Source organism: Lathyrus oleraceus, chromosome 1, assembly GCF_024323335.1.
Source record: "Lathyrus oleraceus cultivar Zhongwan6 chromosome 1, CAAS_Psat_ZW6_1.0, whole genome shotgun sequence".
Lineage (NCBI taxonomy): Eukaryota > Viridiplantae > Streptophyta > Magnoliopsida > Fabales > Fabaceae > Lathyrus > Lathyrus oleraceus.
Window position 1 is genome coordinate 395,554,693 of NC_066579.1, and position 20,065 is coordinate 395,574,757.

Consider the following 20,065-nt stretch of genomic DNA (forward strand, 5'->3'; position numbering starts at 1 on the left):
TAACTAAACTTTAAAATTCAATAAAAAAGTTAAAATACATTCGTAATATTTGATTAATCATATATATAATTTTTTTATAGTTAATCAAATATTACGGGTATACTTTAATTTTTTTCAAATATTAATACCTTAGAACATGTATCAGAGTTTTCATTTGTATTTATCATATTTTATATTTTAATTTCATTTTCTTTTACTCATGAGTACACCTCTCTCTCATGTTATTTGTTTCGGCATAAATATCCCATTATTTTGGCTACATTTTCCTACCTTACTTCCACTCATCTTCTTTCACATATTCTCTCTTTTCCTCTCCCTCTTTCTCTTCTTTCTATTTTATATAACATAAACCACAATTCACCAACACTATAACCTATCTCAAACCCATTTTTTTATTCCTTCTTCCAACACTTTTTATTCCAATACTTTATATTCCCTTCAACTCTCTTCATTTTCTAGAAAAAATAATAATTAATATGGTGGTGGTGGCATCTCCAAACTCAATGATAGGTGAAAAGATTTTACCTATTGACCTACCAATGATAGACCTATCAGCTGAAAGATCAATGGTTATGAAACGCATAGTGAAAGCTTGTGAAGAATATGGCTTTTTCAATGTGATTAACCATGGTGTCCCTTATGACATCATATCAAAAATGGAAGAAGTAGGTTTTGATTTCTTTGCAAAACCAATGGAACAAAAGAAGCTAGTTGCACTTGATAAACCTTTTGGTTATGGTTGCAAGAATATAGGCTTCAATGGAGACATGGGTGAGGTTGAGTATCTTCTTCTCAATGCCAATGTTCCTTCTATTCCCAATGATTCATCAAACTTCAGGTATGTTTATGATAATAATTGTATATTTTTGTTATAATTTATATAATGTCATTGTCCAAAACTTTTGCATTTATTGCATGTTTGGTTTATTATACTATCATCAACAAAGACATTTGTGCAAGTGCATATATTTAACTGTGCTTTTGAGAAAAGTTAGTATTACATTTAGGGTAACGATGCCACCATGATTCTAAAGATTCTAAAGAAAAATATTATCTCTAACTTTATTTATAAAAGAAATAATTTTTAGATTCATTGAATAATAAATATATCTGAAATCTATAATGCATTAGATATATTAATTATTTATTAAATTTAAAAATTCAAATTCATTTTATAAATAAAATTAGAGGGTGTAAATGTTTAGGGATGACAATGTCTTAAACAAATTAGATATGAGTTATAGTGTGGGGATAAATATATTTTTTTTTTTGTATATTTTTAATGTAGATAGGTATTGTAATTTTCTTTTGGTCCCCCCTTTATTTATTTGGTGTCATTTTTGTGATTGGAAATTTATGTGAATATTTATTATTATTAAAAAGATTCATACATGGTTAAGGGAATATTGATGAATATTCACTATTGTTTTTAAATAACTTTTTTAAAGAAAATTATTGCTAAAAATCATAAATAAATAAATAAATAAATAAATACAGAAAAAGTTCTAAAAACATCAATAAAAAAATAATGGCCAACTGACTATGTCGGTTATGGTTTTAAAGTATATAAAATATTTCTTATTCTATCATACCTTAAAATTTGGATTTTAAGAAAAAAATTATTTGGACCATGTTTTTAAGTTCTTGGCAGCTTAAACTGGTGGCTACCTTAGCAATGAATCATAACGTATTTTGATTGATACTACGTACCTTCCCTTATGCGTTGTATCTGACCAACAAATAAGAGAGAGAGAAGGATAAAGATTGTCTCACATGTCATTGAGGGCCAATGGGGATGTGAGAAAAGGAAAAGCCATAAAGAAAAAAAATTTAGAATACAGAAAAATGAGAGATGTCAAAAAGAGAAAATAATGCAACTTCATATTGACGTGTTCGTGAAAAGAAGGGTTAAGAGAAGAAAAATTATTAGTGATTTGATATAATTTTACACTGTTATCCATTATAAAAAAAATTACATAAATATAGATTCTGATGAGATACGCATCTATTATATTTTCATGAGTAAACAAATATGTCATAGGATGATGAGAAATAATGTGGTGATTCATGAATGATATTAGAAGTGTCCCAACCATTTTTTTATAGGACAAGATGTTGTTTTTGTGGTCCTTAAGACATATATTTGAGACACACACAATTTATGCTTCACACACTCAATATGAGACACTATTTGCAAAAAAGTAATGAAGTTGAGGGGACAAATTAGGCATATAACCTTCTTTTCTAGAATAATAGCTGTCTCTCTTAAAAAACAGCATGCCCCCAATGGTTAATGTGTATAGTGAAAAAAGGGGAATCAATATTAGAGACATTGGTTCATACCAATATTTTTCTTTATATTTTTACAGACACATCATAATTTGATGATTATTATATGAAATAGTATTTATCTTATCTATTTATATTTTTAGTTAAACTTCGTATGCTTTCATTTAAAAGAATTACTGATTTCAAACCTTTATTTGAATAAAAAAAATGCTGATAATAAATATGAACGTGTATATTAAACTAATGATATCACACTTAAGTATATGAGCTCTAGAAATAATAGAATAAAAATAAGTCAAAAGGAAAAAAAATAAATAAAAAAATAGAAGAATTATTTTTATGATGCACGTGAGATTTTGAAACGATCTGTGTCACAAGCACATGGGAGTATGCAAAAGGAGTAGGTACCCCCAAGGAGAGTGGGGATTCACATATATGTCAGACTATCTTCTTTTCTTCTTTCAAATTTTTATTTAATTTAAATAAATTTTTTGATGTTGAATATATAACTCTTTAATGTTTTTAATGTAATTTTAACAAATAAATATTACTCTCTATGAAATCTTATTATAATTTTTTTTTAAAATTTATTAGGGGATATTGTTACCTGATGCATGTTAGTATTTGTCTTTATTAAATAACAAATATAATTGGATTGAATATAAATCAGATTTATGGTTTATCAAGAAAATCTAAAATCTATATTATTTTTAAAATTTGACTGGGGGATATTTAAACAGTTACACATAAAAATATTTATATTATTTTATTTTTTAATAAATATAATTTATTGAGTAAAAAAGAAAAATATATAAAAGATGAGAGGATGTAAAATTTTATAATTCGAAAAATTATAGTTAAGCATTTCTAATCTATCTCTTAACAATTTTTTTTCACAAACCGCTTATATTATTTTGATAGATAAGCTAAAAAAAAATACATAATTATTATTATTATTTAACTCCATTAATTAAAGAGTAAAATTAAAAAAAAAAATATTTATTAAAACATTTTTCTATTTTGTGGAGAATATATTTTAGGGACACTTTATGATTATTTTGGCAAAAAGTAGAAATGAAATAGAAAATGTCAGAAGAAAATGAGGTACTGTTTGTAAGATTGACATGCATGTCTAATCAAATCAAAAGTTTGTAAAAGTTGAACTCAATTTCAAAAAGTTGAATAATTAAACTCCAAAAATACTGTACAATACTTTCTCGAACCTTTATTACACCTCACTTATCTGAATCCTTCTTATTACTCTGATTCTATTTAGAAAAAAGAAAATAATTTGTTAACTTATTGAATGAATAATATACTTAACTTAATTACATTCATTATTAATTATTTATTATATAAAAATTGGAGAGAATAAAAATTTTGATGATTAATTAAATATATATATAGGGAAATAACGAAAAGCTGAAATAAATAAAAAAGAGCAGATAGTGGCAGTGAATTGTCTGGTCTATCAGAGAGAGAGAGATTGATTGGCAGGCAAAGTGCATGGTTAAAACCCATCCTCCTGCTGCCTCTGTCACCTTACTTTTACCTGCCTATGGGAATTGGAATCCTTATACGTGTCATCTTTCATCTCGTCCTTCACCATACATATGATTATTGTTAGTATGATTTAATTGCGATGAGAATGAAAATGTGTTGATTAGGTGTACTGATATTGTGTGATGACTGTACATGATGACAGCTCTATTGTAAGGGCATACACAGAAGCTGTAAAAGAGCTGGCATGTGAGATATTGGTGCTAATGGCAGAAGGATTGGGGGTCCCTAACACATCCATTTTCACCACATTCATCACTCAACTTGATAACGACTCTATCCTTAGGTTCAATCACTATCCTCCTAAAAACTCCAAAGATAGAGACAACTCTCATTCCTATAACGTTGCCTTTGGTGAACATTCTGACCCTCAGATTCTTACTATCCTTAGATCCAACGCTGTTCCTGGTCTACAAATTTCTCTTCAACATGGTGTCTGGAACCCTGTTGTTCCTGACCCCTCTGCCTTTTGTGTAAATGTTGGTGATCTTCTTCAGGTATATCTATTTCAAAAATATTCAATATATACGTCAATCACTATATTATACTAATTTTAATTTAGTAGAGTTATCCACGACGATGTGAATGAGAGATTTTTCTTATAATTATCAAAATCTTGTATTCATGCGTTACTATACTATTTGATTTCAATTTAATAAATAGATGAATGAGAGATTTTTGTATTCTTTTTTTAAGCCCACAAGTTGGGTTCAATTTTGCTATACTAAATTTAGGGCTGGGGCACTTGGGCTGACATTGCATATATGAAATAATAATTATTAGATGTATGCTCATTAAAGAGAGTACAATGCTGAGTTGTAATGGATTTGCATATGTATCTTACTCACAATTCCCATTATTTTCACTATAGCTAAAAATAGATAGACATAACATGTTAGGGTAGGTCTAGAACAAAAAGAGACATGTTAGGGTAGGGGTAAAGGGGAGATTTATGTAGTTTGATATTGGTCTGGGTTGGGGGCTCATAAGTTATTGTATTTTGAATTAAATAATATTTATTGTTTTTATAAAACTCACAATTTTTTATATAAAAATAGGATAAGAAGATAGAGGTTATGACAAATGTTGACAAGTTGGAATTAAAAAACAGTGAGTAATAGATAGTTGAAAAATGGATGTGATTGATTATGGTTTATATTCTAAATGTTTGTTGTGTAATAAAGGTTATGACAAATGGAAGATTTGTAAGCGTGAGACATAGGGCCGTGACCAACTCATACAAGTGTAGAATGTCGGTAGCATATTTTGTGGCTCCACCACTTGATGCATGCATTGTTGCTCCCTCAGTTATGGTTACACCAAACAGGCCCTCCCTTCTCTTCAAACCATTCACTTGGGAAGAGTACAAGAAAGTCACATACTCACTAAGGCTTGGAGACACTCGCATTCATCTTTTCAGAAATTGTACACAATTAGAGTAATATTGCATGAGGTGTCTAAAGCTTGTTTGGTGCCAATACAAGAGTGTAAAGCCTTTTTTATTTTATGTTCCCCTTATTAGGTGGTATATACTTTGCTAAGATGTGCCAACAAATTTTGTATTGTGGTTAATGGAATTCTGAAACTTTATTACTTTGCATAGAAGGGAAATTTGGGTTAATGATTGTTCATATGTTTATAATTGTTTTTTTTTAATGTTTGAGTTAATGTTTTTTTGTTAGGAGGAGTTTGGGTCTAATAGTAGATAAAAAACATCATGTGTGAAAATGGTGAAGATTAATGTTTAAAACATTTTCATTGAATCAAGCATATGGGTTTGAATTGGGTTGATTTAGACAATTTCAAAAATGTTTTGTTTACACCAATTCATATATATATTGATAAACTCAACAAAATTTGATTACAAGTGTTTAACATTCTTTAAAAAAATAGTGAATACAAGTATTTGTTTCTAAGTGTTTGTTGTTTGCTAATATTATAATGAGAGGTAAATCTTACAACAATATTCAAAATGTTTTGCAGCCATTCAGTAATAATACAATTGTTAGTTGCCTTCAACCATCAAATTTGATTTAATTATATAAGCCTTGATATTTGATTTTCCAATCATTTTTCATTTTCAATCATGTGTCTCTTGGGAATGGATCTGTTGGAGTTGTATGTATGACGTCTTATCCTTTCAATCATGATCATGGCTTTATTCTTTTTTTTTTAAATGATTGTAAATTGTTCTACACATTGAAATAAAAACACATTATATTATAAATTATTTTAATTATATTGTATATCAAAACTCTTTATTGTTCTTCAAATTATATTTTGTTCAACAATATTTCCTTTTTTATGATGAAAAATATATATAATTTTATAAAAAATAAAAAATAAAAAAAAATTACAGGATGAAGTTTGTAAGCTCCTACGATTTAATGTTATTGTTCTTCAAGTTATATTTCGTTCAACAATATCCCATTTTTTATGATGAAAAACATATATAAATTTATAAAAAGCATAAAAATAAAATAAAAATTTAGAGGGTACATTTTGTAAGCTCTCCTTGAATCTAAATCAAGTTAAAAATAAACAGTTAAAACAAACTCTATTGATTAGATTCATCACATTAAGGCAACATAGTTTTAAATATTTAGCAAATATTCAAGCATGATTTGATTAGTTATTGGTTATGATCCTAATGGACAAATACACATTGATTTATCTCATATTTATCTCTTTACATGCACATTGTAACATCATGATCCCCCTTTATCATCAACTCAAAAATTTAAAGAAAAAGGATTAAAACCTACAATAATTTGAAATAAAAATGGAAACTTTAACAAGGATATATAAATAACCTTGAAGAATTACAAGGAACCATCTTTCATTGGTTTTAACAAAACATCTCATTTCAAAATATCTCAAAAGAGAAAATATCAAAAAGATAAAAATAAAGATAAGCTACAACAAACAACATAATTAGGTTTAGTCTTCATGGATATGGAGTTGAGGACGATGAAAGGGAAAGACCCGTGTTTCATCTATATCCACTATTAGCGGGAGTAATTTCTTACAAAAATAATAAACCCAATAAATAGAGTATGAGCTATTAGAAGAATCGACGATGAAGAAAAAGTTGAACAAGTGTCTTATATTTGACTATTGGTAAATTCATTGAAGAACTTACATTCTATTCTAAAGGGGTGTTTGAATTAGGTGATGATTGTAACACCCCAAATTCGATTAATTAATTTAATTAAATTGTTTAGGATTTTATTTGACTAATTGATGTTTTAATTATTTATTGTGTGGTTATGGGGGTAAGTATCTTTGAGGTAGATGTATAGATAAAGTAAGAGTTTGACATATTTGTTTAGAATTAAGTAGAATTTTAATTAATTATTAGAATAAATAAAATTTTATTTGAATTAATTAAATAAAATAGTAAAATGATGGAACTGAGCAAATATGGAGAATTTGGAGAAATAGATGGGAGCAAGGAGTTACGGAGTTGGGGCAATAGTGTGAATTAAGAAAATTGAGGGTTAATGAGGTAATTGGAAGGAAATATGTAAAAAACTCTTAGTTATATTTAAAGTAAGAGAGTTTGGAGAGTTTTACGTAAAATAAAATTTTATGGTGAGAAGATGCAAAGGCTAGGGATAAAGGAAGAGTTTATTGTTAGCACTTGAAGTTGCATATTGCTGGAAAATCCAAGGTAAGGGGGAGAAAGGACTATCAATTAAGTGTATTGCATGATGAACTAGTGATGAGAAGTCCTTAATATCATTAGGGTCCCTAGGTTTTCCTTTTGATGAATTCTATATAATGAAATCCGTGTATTATTATGTGTCAAAATTCTACTTATGTTTGCTTTGAATCTCCTCCATTGTTTTGTTGAAAAAGCTTTGAAAACATAACCTGAAAACCTTGAAAATAATGATTTTGTGGATGTAAATTTGTGATATGTTGTGAATTTGTTCTTTTAATCATTGAATAAGTGTAGTAGATCGAATTTTGAGATCGGGGTTTTTTGCGGAATCAAAATTGGAGCCTTGGAAGTGCCCCAATGTGAAAATCACATTTTTTTCCATTTCTGTACAGTGGTAGTCGGTTAACGCGTTGGTGTAACCGGTTGCATCTGAAATGATAAGTTTTTCTTTTGAAATTTTAGTGATTGTAACTGGTTACGGGTTTTGGTTAACTGGTTACAGCTGTTGTGTTTTCCAGAAATGCTGATTTTTCGTTTCTAACTATTTTTGTCGTAATTTGAGTTTTGTGATTCTGATTGAGGCACGGTTTGAAGCGTTGGAAAGCTAAAGCGCAGAGCTATCACATGGTGGTGATTGGTGAACTGTTTGAATTATAATTATGTACCTACTATGGAAATATCTGTGCTGAGTTGTGTGATCGGCTAGCGAATCGTTATGGTTATACGATGGTGTGTTGTTATTTTGGTGAAGTAACATAAATAAATACTTATGAGGTTACATTTGTTGAGTTGTTGTTATTGTTGTTGTTTATTAATTGTAACATTGATTAATTGTTGTACATGATGAATGATGTCGAGCATAAAGGATTAGATGTGCTTGGTGATTATTTTGGTGAACCTTTTAGTTAAAATGCATGTTGTTGAGAGTCATCATCATAGTTATCGTATCCTAAATATTTCCCCACCTGATTCATATGTTTCATCTGCATTCATTCATTAAATATCTCATATGCATGACTATTTCATTTAGTCATTAGGTAGTCTTTAGTGCATAGATCAACAATTTTACTTTGCATTAGATCTTTTGAATGGTATTTGTTAGACTATGACATTCAATGTCAAAATACATTGGCAATCATTTTAAAATGCACTAATTATCCATTTAGAGCTTTTGTTTTGATGTCATTTGAAGTAGTCAGTTTAAAACCACATGCATTCATTCATATACCATATTTCCTTAGGTTCTTTCTTTTGTCTAGCAACATGCACGTTTTCATTCATTCACTTCTTTTGATGAACAAATTCAATTTGAGGATACTTGTACGTTATTCATCATTTTAATTTCAATATAATATATACATTCACTTGTCTATTTTCTTATGTTGTGATTCGAAGATGATTTTTGCAATGTTCAAAAAGAGAAGTCATTTTTCATTATCAATATCACAAATTCAAGGCATTCCTTACATTACTGTTTGCATAAACAAAACCTAGAATTGAACTCTAATTCTACATAAAAAACATAAACTTTTACACATAAACCTAGTTTCCAAAACCAATTCATTCCAAGTTTTCCAATAGCACAATGACTCCATAACCACCTTTTGCTTTGATCTCAAAATTGCCTTGCCAAAATTCATCAAAGTCTTGTCCACCAAATCTTTGTTCCAAACTACCACGACATGCTTCAAAGTCCAAATATTTCTCTTCAATCATCACCATAACAAGGACCTAATGCCAAAAACCAAAAAGAGGAATTAGTCAACAATAGGTCCATGTCAATCCATGTTAACAAATAATCAATCAAACATAAACCAAGTCATCCAATTTCAAAATTTTCAAAAGAGAGAGAAGTTAAAAGTTACTATTGTAGTAAAATGGTAAAAAGTACAACAAGGTTTCAATTTCATAACAAGATAATGTTTAACAATGCAGAAAGTATAGCAAAGTAAGATTCACTAAAATGGCAAAAGACATACCAAACAACTTTGATTCCTCTGCACTATTATAGATTCATCAACATACATCAGGCCAAACCCTAATTCTCCCCATATAAATTCATCATCAAACATGAACAAAGATAAGCAACATCATCCAAACATGCTTCACACAGGAAAAAACCTAGCAATCATTAATATACACTTATGATACAAAAAATCAGACACAACATTCAAACACACCTCATGGAGAACAGGAAACAATTTCCACCAAATAATATCAAGAACATAACATCAACCTTAGTGATATACATGTTACTCTGATACGGGAAAAATCCTAACATACAGAAACAACTCAGTACCAGCACAATTTGGTCGAAATTCAGTTGGAGTTTCAAAGAAGGTTAGTAGAAGAAGGCTGAAGTTCAAACAAGAAGGAAGAGGAAAGATTATCGTGATACGTGTCTTGAGTGAGTCGCCTCCCTCTTTACTTTTCGGTATGAGGTTACACCCGTTTTAGCTCACCAAAAAGGACATTTTATTTGTTCTGGTAACTGGTTATACTAAACCTGGTAACCGATTACGCCTATGATTTCAGCACTTTTAGTAACCTGTTTTTCACCTATTTTTCTGCATGTAACTAGTTACGCGAAACCAGGTAATCAGTTACATCAGCCAAAAATAGCCCAATTACACTTGATTTCACGTGTTTAAATTGTTACACCAAACCTGGTAACCGGTTACACCTGCTATTTTTTCAATTCCAGCCTACATAATGCATCACAGAAGCATTTCAATTCCAAACCAAGTCTAGTAACATTACAGATAACACACCAATGTAGAGCCAATAACATAATGCAGCAACACATCGCATGCATGTCTTTGAACCAATCATCAATGCAATATCACTTACACTCACAACTACACTAATTCACCTTAATCCTAACACACTAACATTCATAAAAAATCTAACAAATGAGCTACACTAACATCACTTAATTGTCATAACAGTCCCGTTTAGCATTCCAATGACAGTTCCAACTAACATTTTAAAGAAAGTATAACACCATTAACTTCATAACAAACTTGTTCATTGAGCCACTTAACACTAACTGCTTCCTTAACTTCCAACCTTCGCTGCCCGGAAAAACTGACCAAAATGGTTAGAACTTTCATCTATATAATCTCACACTCTCTTTAATCTAAAAAAAACATTTTTCTATGAAATTTTTGCACTCAAAACATAATTTTCTCTCTAACTTCATCTTCTCCAATTCACCAACCTTACCAAAGCTCTTCCACCATTGAAGCAAGCTTCACATTGAAGTTTGTCACCATTTGAGCTAAACTTCTACATTATATACTAATCAATAACATCATCAACACTTATTCAGTTCCGAATTTTTCAGAGTTGATTTTTAGGAAGAAGAAGTTTATTGCCGAAGAAGAATATTGAAGGTTCCTAGGGACTTACCTCTAGTTTTCTTCATCTTCTACATCTTCAAATTTCAATAATTTCCAAGACAATTCGCGTCTTGCAAGTCGGTGAATTTTTCATTCTCCTCTGTTTGCTGAAAATTTGATACCACAATGTAGCCCTTGCATAGGAGAATAAAAAGCCTAAGGTATGGTGGCTTGATTCTCCTCCATCTCAATTTAATTTTAGTTTTCATAGTTAGGGTTCGTCACTTTTTTGCTCCAATCCGGAAAATTGTATAATCTTTGATAAAAATTGATGAGAGGTTATGAAAGAGGAGATTGAGAGGAGTATTTTGATGGTGCTATTTGGTTATTTTGGCGACGAAGCAAATTCCGGTAGAAGTGCTTTTAGGGAAAAGTTGCACGAACATGATGTGAGGAAGAAGATGAAGTTTATGATTTTTTTTCTTTCTTTCCTCCCTTTGCAATTTTCCTTTGGGCCTTAATGCACCATAGGTCCACTGTTTTGCTATATGCACCTCTGTTTTGCTTAACAACATCCTTTATGAACACAACAACTACACTTGACCTTGACCTCTATCCGTTAGGCCCAATGCATCTGCTTCTAGGCCATACTCCCTTCTGGCCTGCACACCCTTCTGCAATAGCTTATTTTTGTTGAATCAATGTTTGTTTTCTCTAATTCTTTTGTTACTTTTTTTCTACGCTTTAATTCATAATAATGCATGTTAATACTTGTTTCTTCCACTACGCCAAATAAGGGAAAAGAGAGCGCTTTTTTTGGCCTATAACAGCGCTTTAAAGCGCCCTCTAATCTGGCGCTGGCATAGGTAAAGACAACGCTTTTTTTCCTGGTGAAAGCGCTCTCTAAAGTGGCTCTTTAAGCCCTTTAAGGGCCACTTTAGAGGGCGCTTTTTAAAGAAAGTGCCCTCTAAAGTGGAAACTTTTAAGGGTTTAGAGGGCGCTTTTACTGGAAAGCGCCCTCTAAAGTGGAAATTTAAAGGGTTTAGAGGGCGCTTATTTTGGAAAGCGCCCTCTAAAGTGGATGGTTATTTAAATTTTTTTTTTAAAAAGCGCTATATTTTTTTATTTATTTTAGACAACCTGTATATTGAAGCAGTACACCTAAAACTGTATAATTTGAAGCCCTTTTTCACACATTGCATTCAACAAGCCTTATATACAACAATCCATACATATACAACAATCCACTGATATATAATCGTTTAACTTCTAAAGATTCTAAATATACAACCAATTCATAACTTAAAAAGAAATAAAACTAAGTAGCAAAAGCATCTCTGAGATGTATGTTTTTTTTGCTAGCCGCAGTCTTCTTAGCAACAACCTCTTTTTGTTCAATATCAATAGCATGAACCTAAAATATCATAAAATTAGTTAGGTGAAGTATAAGATCAAGAATTAACATTTTCTATGCATAAATATCATATAATTGTGTTTATGCCTTTTTTTATGCAACTGACTCGATTTGCTGTAATAAAAGCCATTTTACCTGTAATAAAGAAAACAATTAAAATCATTTGACCTGTACCTTTTTCACTAAGTTCTCTTTCTTTTCTTGGTTGGAATATGTTCTACATGTCTCTTAACAACACGGACGGTTGGATTGATCCAAACACCCTCATTATGATCATTTCTAATATATGAATCATTTGATATAATATTCTCATCTTGATCATTTCTGGTAAACGATTCAATCTCAACATCAATATCACCTTGATCTTCAGTGTTTTCATCAATTACTTTGTTGGAAAAAAGAACTATAGACCATTTCGTACTTTTCGGATCATTGACATAGAACACTTGTCTAGCTTGAGAGGCTAGAATAAAAGACTCATCTTTGTATCCCACCCTATTAAGATCCACTTGCAAAAATCCTGACTTATCCATTCGAATGCCGTTATTATTTTCAACCCACTTGCAACCAAATATAGGAATCTGAAACTTCTCATAATCAAACACTCAAATGCGCTCGATAACACCAAAATACGACAGATTTGCAAATTTGGGGTTTAAGTCCTTCACACTTGATATGTGCATTGCTTCAGCTACCACGGTGACACCACTATTCTGCATAGTACTTTTATCATCTTGTTCTTTGGTATAAAATGTGTATCCATTAATCGCGTATGCGCTATAAGAAAAAACATGGAAACTTGGACCATATGCTAAGCATCTCAACCTTTTTGTTATTGAAGCGGGATCTGAATAATACTTTGAATAAATATGATCCTTAAACCAAGGTATAAAACATCGATTGTGCTCTCGTACTATCCAATTTTCATTTCTATTGGGATTTAAACCTCGGAGAACATCCTTGTGAATTTCAACATACGGCTCAACCTCATTCTCATTGTGCAGAACATACAAATGCACTTGATCCCGTTTGACCCTTGATACTGCCACGATTTTATTTCCAATTAGATTTTTTCCTTCTTTCTTTTCGACAAGCTGAGACTTGGGGAGTCCGATTGACTGAACATTAGACAAATATCCAGTACAAAACTCAATCGCTTCTTCAACAATGTATCTTTCAACCATACAACCTTCTGGTCGACTTCGGTTCTTCACGTACCCTTTTAATATTTTCATATAACGTTCAACAGGGTACATCCATCTCATATAAGCTGGTCCACACAATTGTGTCTCTTTCACAAGATGAACAACTAAATGTACCATTATGTCAAAAAATGATGGAGGAAAAAACATTTCAAGCTCACACAAAGTAATAACGATTTCTTTTTGCAACATTGGTAAGATCGCAGGATCGATCACCTTACTGCAAATTGACTTGAAGAAAAAACACAACTTAGTTATAGAGCTTCTTACTTTTTCTGGAAGAATAGAACGTATACCTATTGGGAGAAAATGTTCCATTATAACATGGAAATCATGGGTCTTTAAACTCTTTAACTTGAGGTCTTTCATAGACACAAGTCTTCTAATATCTGAAGAGTACCCTTCTGGAACTTTAACTTCACTTAGAAACTTACACAATGTTTTTTTCTCCTTTCTAGATAGAGTATAAGCAGCAGGCGGTAGATATGTTCGTTTTCCTTTCTTCAAGGGTCCTAATTCAGTTCTTATTCCCATCGCTATCAAGTCCTTTCTTGCCTTAAGGCCATCCTTAGACTTTCCTTGTATATTGAGTAACGTGCCAATAACACTTTGAAATTCTAGTTATCAGACTTTAGATGTCACACGGGTAGTTATGACATCCAATTCTGCACAGACAAGAATTATGCAGAACTTAAAAGTAAGTGTAGTAAATAACACAAGTAATTGTTTACCCAGTTCAGTCCAACATGACCTACATCTAGGGGCTACCAAGCCAGGGAGGAAATCCACTATCAGTAGTATTAATTCAAAGCTAAACTCACCCGTTTACAACTTGTCACTTAATCCCTACCCAATGCAATTTCAATCTTACTCTAAGATCAGAGTTCCTACTCACTCCCCCTCAATCACCTCAGTGATTACTACCTTTAATCAATATTAAAGACAATTTTGAAGTCACACTTCAAACAACTCTTGATTGTGCTTAACAGCTTTAATCAAGATACACAGCACTCACGCTTAAAAGCTTTGAGCGACACAACACTTACAACTCAATGAACACCCTATGCCAAAGCAATCATCTACGTGATAATGGCTTGGCTTACAATATATGTCTAATACAAGACTCACAAAAATACAACAGTGAAGTATGATGGACACACTAAATCTTCACGCCTCAAAAACCCCAGTTCTGAATGAAGGAACGACTTCCTTTTATATTGCAGTACTTGGGCCTTTGCACTTGTATTCTCCTGAATTTAAGGTCACGCGAGTTCCCCTAAATTCCACATCTAGGTTACTAACAAATAGGCTATTTGTTAGGTTCATTAAATGTAGCTTGGTTGTTGATTTCCTGGATTTTCTCTCAGCTGTTGAATCCCTGAAGAATAGCCTGAGAAAAAGCTGAAACAGAAAACTGAACAACCTACAATATAGCATATGTTGTCAGGAATGAATGTCACGACATTCAGCTTGAATCAAGGATCATATGCTAAGTCAGTTTTTCCAGAAAACAGACTGTACAATTTTGCTGACCTGTATATGACCAAAATGACCACACTACAGTAACAACTTACATTAATAAATGTCAAAGTATCCAATTTGACATTTACACATTTGGCCTTAAGTCAGTTTTGTTATCCTCTTGAAGAACAGACTAAGAAACATACTGAAGTGTAGCAGAACACCACTCTGTCTATTATTCAGTATATACTGTCCATGATGAATGTCATAACATCCAGTTTGACATTCATATAGTAGGCCTTATGCCAGGTCTGGTATTTCCTTGATAACCAGACTTCAAATGAATACTGAGCTCTAACAGAACACCAACTGTTCTATTCCTCAGTATCTGCTGACAGGGATGAATGTCACAACATCCAGTTTGACATTCAATAAGTCCTGTATTAGCTAAACCTGCAGTAACTACTCAAGTGTGTCATGACATCAGTCAAGACATCAGAGTACAGTTAGATATTCTAACCTACAATGCAGTCACACATACACACCATGTCATGACATCAGTCAAGACATTAGAATCCAGCTAGTGTTTTACCATATAATGCAGCCAATTAAACACCTACAAACTCCCCCTTTGGCAAATTTTTGACTAAAACACTTTGATCCCCATAACAGAGTTCATAGCAGCGGAATCACACATCTAGCAGGAAATAGACCTAGCTAATACACTCAGAGTGGCAGCACACTCACACACATGGATGTTAAGTAAAACTTCACATAACAGCACACATACAGAAGTCAAATAAAAACTTCTAATTGCAGCATACATCCATAGCACACATACAGAAGTTAAATAAAAACTTCTAATTGCAGCATACATCCACAACACACATACAGAGGTACAGAAGTTAAATAAAATCTTCAACACACATCAGCTGCAGGGGAAGGGAGTTAAATAAAAACTCCACACACAAAACAGCATACAAACAGAAGTTAAGCAAAAACTTCATCACACATCAGCTGCAGGGGAAGGGAGTTAAATAAAAACTCCACACACAAAACAGCATACAAACAGAAGTTAAGCAAAAACTTCATCACACATCAGCTGCAGGAGGAAAGGTAGAGTCTGTCATGGATATCTGTTTAAGAAACAAACACGAAACTCTGTTGTTGTCCTGGGGAATCACCTGTTACTCCCCCTTTTTGTCAAAAATGTTGCCAAAGCAACACTTTAAATTACAAGCCAACACCATAAATAGGAAAAAATTACAGAATTACAGACAATGAGTTATTCCTCAGCCTCATCATCAGCCTCCTCTTCAGACCTGGCCTCCTCCTCATCCTCAGAACTTTGCCCAGCAGCTTCATCCGTATCCTCAGCAGACGTCTCCAATTGAAAGATCAGCTTTTCCAACGCATGCTTCCTAGCCTCCAGTTCTTTGCAAGTCTCTCTGAGCACTGCAATGACAGCAGCTTTATCTGGTTGGTGGCCAGCTTTGGATGCTTCTTCCGATGTCATGACAATGTCAGGAACATGCTTGCCCTGGAACAGCTTGTAGCTGAAGGCCAATGGACTCTCTCTCCTTTTCACAAAGTCATTGTCTGTTAGGATTTGAGGGAATTGATTCAGCACAATACCACATATGAGAGATGGAAAGGCTATAGGTCCCTTCACACTGAAACTCCCAGCATGTTTCATGGTCTGATCAAAGATGTAGGTGCCATAGTCCACCTTTGCCTTGGTTCCAATAGCATAGATGAACTTTCCCAACATCACAGACACAGTTGACTTGTGATTTGTGGGTACCCAGTTGGCTGCTCCAACTTTGTGTAACATGGCATACTTCACACTGAGTTGGCTGGCCACCAGCTTCCCTTTGAGAGGCCATTTCCGGACTTGCTTTGCTGTGATGACTTGACATATTTTGTTGTCAGTCACTTCAAGCTCTGGTTGCACTTCATCTGCTCTTCCCAAGTACAGATTGATTACTGGGGGGGAAAAGGTCACACACTTCCCACGCACATAGACCTTTCTGAATTCTCTGGACTTCCTATCAGCACACTCCTCAGACAGATTGACAATGAACTCCTTCTCCAAGGTCTCATAGCACTTGGGGAGTTGAGTCACAGTTCTCATCAGCCCTGCCTCTTTAATGAGGTCCACAATCTCCTTGCACTCCAAGGCGTTCTGAGCCAGTTCCCTCTCCAAGGCCAGCCTCTTGTGGTAGACATACTTCCACCTGGTCACACTAGAGGCAAAGTGGAAGGACACATTGTCTATAGGTACCTCTGGAACACTAGCAGCCAACTTGCTAGAGGTTGGCTTCTTCCTGGACATGGATGTTGTGACATCACAGGGAACATCCGAGTCAGACTCCACCACAACAGCCTTGGTCTTCAGTTTCTTGGGCACCTCTTTGCTCCAAGATTTTGCAGGTCCATGCCCTTTTCTTTTGCGTGCACTCTCTGTCACTGCTTGCTTGGGAGAGGTTGTCTCATCAACCTCCTTGGTTGGGGACTTCTGCACCACAGTCTTTTTCTCCCTCCTAGTCCTAACCCTCTTGGCTATGCTAGGGACAACTGAAGCCAAAAGTTCATTATCAGAGAGCTCTTCCAGGTTAACTGTTTCAGCTCTAGGGTTGTCATCAACACCTTGAGTGACATTGGCCTTCTCACCTCTCACTTTGCCTGAGGGTTTGTCAATCTTTGACCCCTCATGAGCCTCAGGTTGCTCAACACTGTCAGAGACATTCTTTCTTAACACTATAGCGTTATCTTGACATGCAACAATATCAGGTATGATAGTGTTCAAGGGAACAGAAACCCCAGGAACATTCCGATTACCGGATAGTATCTGAGTGACAATAGTTGCAATGGAGTTATGCACATACCTCGATCCTTCCCTTGTTTGTTCATCAAGTGCGATTTCTGATGAAAATCCGGAGACCGTTTCCTTAGGTCTTCTTGCATGGGACGAAGTTGCAGCGTCAGCGACAGGATCCTCCCGGGTAGGGTTGCAAGACTCAGTGCTGAGGGAATCAGACATGGTCGTGTAGGTGGTTGAGTCGGATTCGTGCGACATGATTAACGTCTCGGAGGAGAGTTGAATCGTTTCTTTGGAAGAAGGTTTGCACGAAAGAGAGTTGAAGCGACGGAATGTGAAACGCTTGACGCAAGAGTGAGGTCTATTAGTTTTTGACCACTCAGAGCACACTATTTGTTGTTTAATAATTTGACTTACTAAACAGTAGCTGACTAACTTCAGTAGTTGATATAAATTATCAGACGTACACATTCCCTCTTTGCCCTTACTATTGTCAAACTGAGTAACGTACAATGTCATGACATTCTGGGTGACATTGTACTCAGTCTGCCTCAGGTTCCTCCATACTATGGTTGACCACCTGCTGCCAGAAGCTAGGTATTTAGTTTCTGCAGATGACAATAATACCCACATCTGTTTACCCCTTGCTGTCATATCATTTGTATGATGACCAATAGGTGCAAAGACTCATAACTTTCAATCAGACATTTTCCACAGTCTGTCCTTTTATCTGAGGACAGATATGGGCCTTCTCTCATAGTCCCCTTGGAAATGTTCTTCTTCATTCCTTTTACATGAAGTTGATCAAGTCTTCCATGTCCCAGCTTCCCTTCCTGATCTTCCTTGGCTAAGGGGCCCTTGGGGAAGTAGAGTGAGTCTTTAGATTTCCATAGATAGCAGTTATCTTTGGATCTGTCTCCTCTCATCACTTCCTGATTGCAACCATTCAACACCACACATCCTCCCTTAGTAAATTCCACCTTGCATTCCTGGTCACATAGCTGGCTTATGCTTATGAGGTTTACAGTCAGTCCTTTTACTAACAATACATCACTCAGCTTTGGAGCTTCAGGGCAGTCCAGCTTACCAACACCCTTGACTTCTCCTTTAGTTCCATCACCAAATGTCACAAACTTGGTGGTTGGAGGTTGTAGATTCACCACTAGGTTGCTCATCCCAGTCATATGCCTTGAGCAGCCACTATCAAGGTACCAGTCTTGGTTGATAGGTGCCCTTGGAGATGTGTGAGCAAGGTTGGCAACACATTGGTGATTCTCAGGAGAGGGATGAAGCTTAGATGCCTGCTGCTTAGGATTGACCTGAGGTGTCTTCTTAGCCGCCCATGTTTGTTTCTTAATGAGGACATTATTCTTAGACACCTTCTTCTTAGGCCTACCTTGCGAGGTCTGGTTTGGGTAACCATGCAGCCTATAGCAGAAGGGTTTTATGTGACCGAATCTACCACATTAATGACATCTCCATCTCTGAAATTTCTTCTTCTGATGTTTGCTCATTCTGGTTCTCTGATGTTGAGACATTGGATGTGACTTCCGCTTGAATTTCTGAACTCCAGCCTTAGACATTTTGAGTTCAGGTGAAGAGTTCTTAGTGAGACCTAAACTAGATATGGTTCCTGACTTCTGTCCCACTTTTAGAATCTCTTCCAAGGTGTCAGATCCTTTACTCAACATTCTGAAGGATTTGGTCATTTGATTCAGCTTGGAGATCAGCAGGGTTATCTCACCATTTAGACCCTCTATGACTTTCAGCTGCTCCTGTTTCTCAGATTCTAGCTCTTTGATGATTTTCTTCTGCTTTTCTCCTTGGATACATACTTCTGCACTTTTCACACATAGTTCTTTATATGAGGCAGCAATGATCGCTCGACTGTGTGAGTCGAGAATGGGATACAAACTGCAAGTGCACAGTTCTATCGCGTAGTTTTAAAAGATATCGATCCCACAGGGACTTATGAATCGATGTACCGTTATCTAAGGTTACTACGTAAATCTAAGGTGAAAATGTTTGATTGTTTGGGGAAGGGAGCTAAGAGCTAAACTAATATCTAGATTAAATATCAATAAAACGGATATCGGTATGTAGTTCGTCAAAACTAGGGAATCAATTCCTTGTCGGTCTCTCGGTTTTAAAATAAATCGTTTCGACTAACTTTATTGGTTAAAGGTTTTATCTCAAACTCTCGCTCTGTTGAAGAAACCATGATCTTATGTTAATGTTGCTGTCACTTATAATTAAGTCAAAAATCATATTTTGAAAACAATAAAGTTGCAGAAACTCTTTTTAAGAAAA

The 20,065-nt window shown here is 34.1% G+C and overlaps 1 protein-coding gene across 1 annotated transcript; it reads left to right on the forward strand.

The window, feature by feature from the left end:
* The first annotated feature begins 294 nt into the window (after positions 1-294).
* LOC127115801 (gibberellin 2-beta-dioxygenase 2) lies at positions 295-5,453 on the forward strand. The gene is made up of 3 exons (XM_051047251.1): positions 295-838; positions 3,995-4,346; positions 5,034-5,453. Exons 1-3 carry the CDS (start codon positions 477-479, stop codon positions 5,289-5,291), a joined length of 972 nt encoding a protein of 323 aa, XP_050903208.1. The 5' UTR covers positions 295-476; the 3' UTR covers positions 5,292-5,453.
* Positions 5,454-20,065: the final 14,612 nt, after the last annotated feature.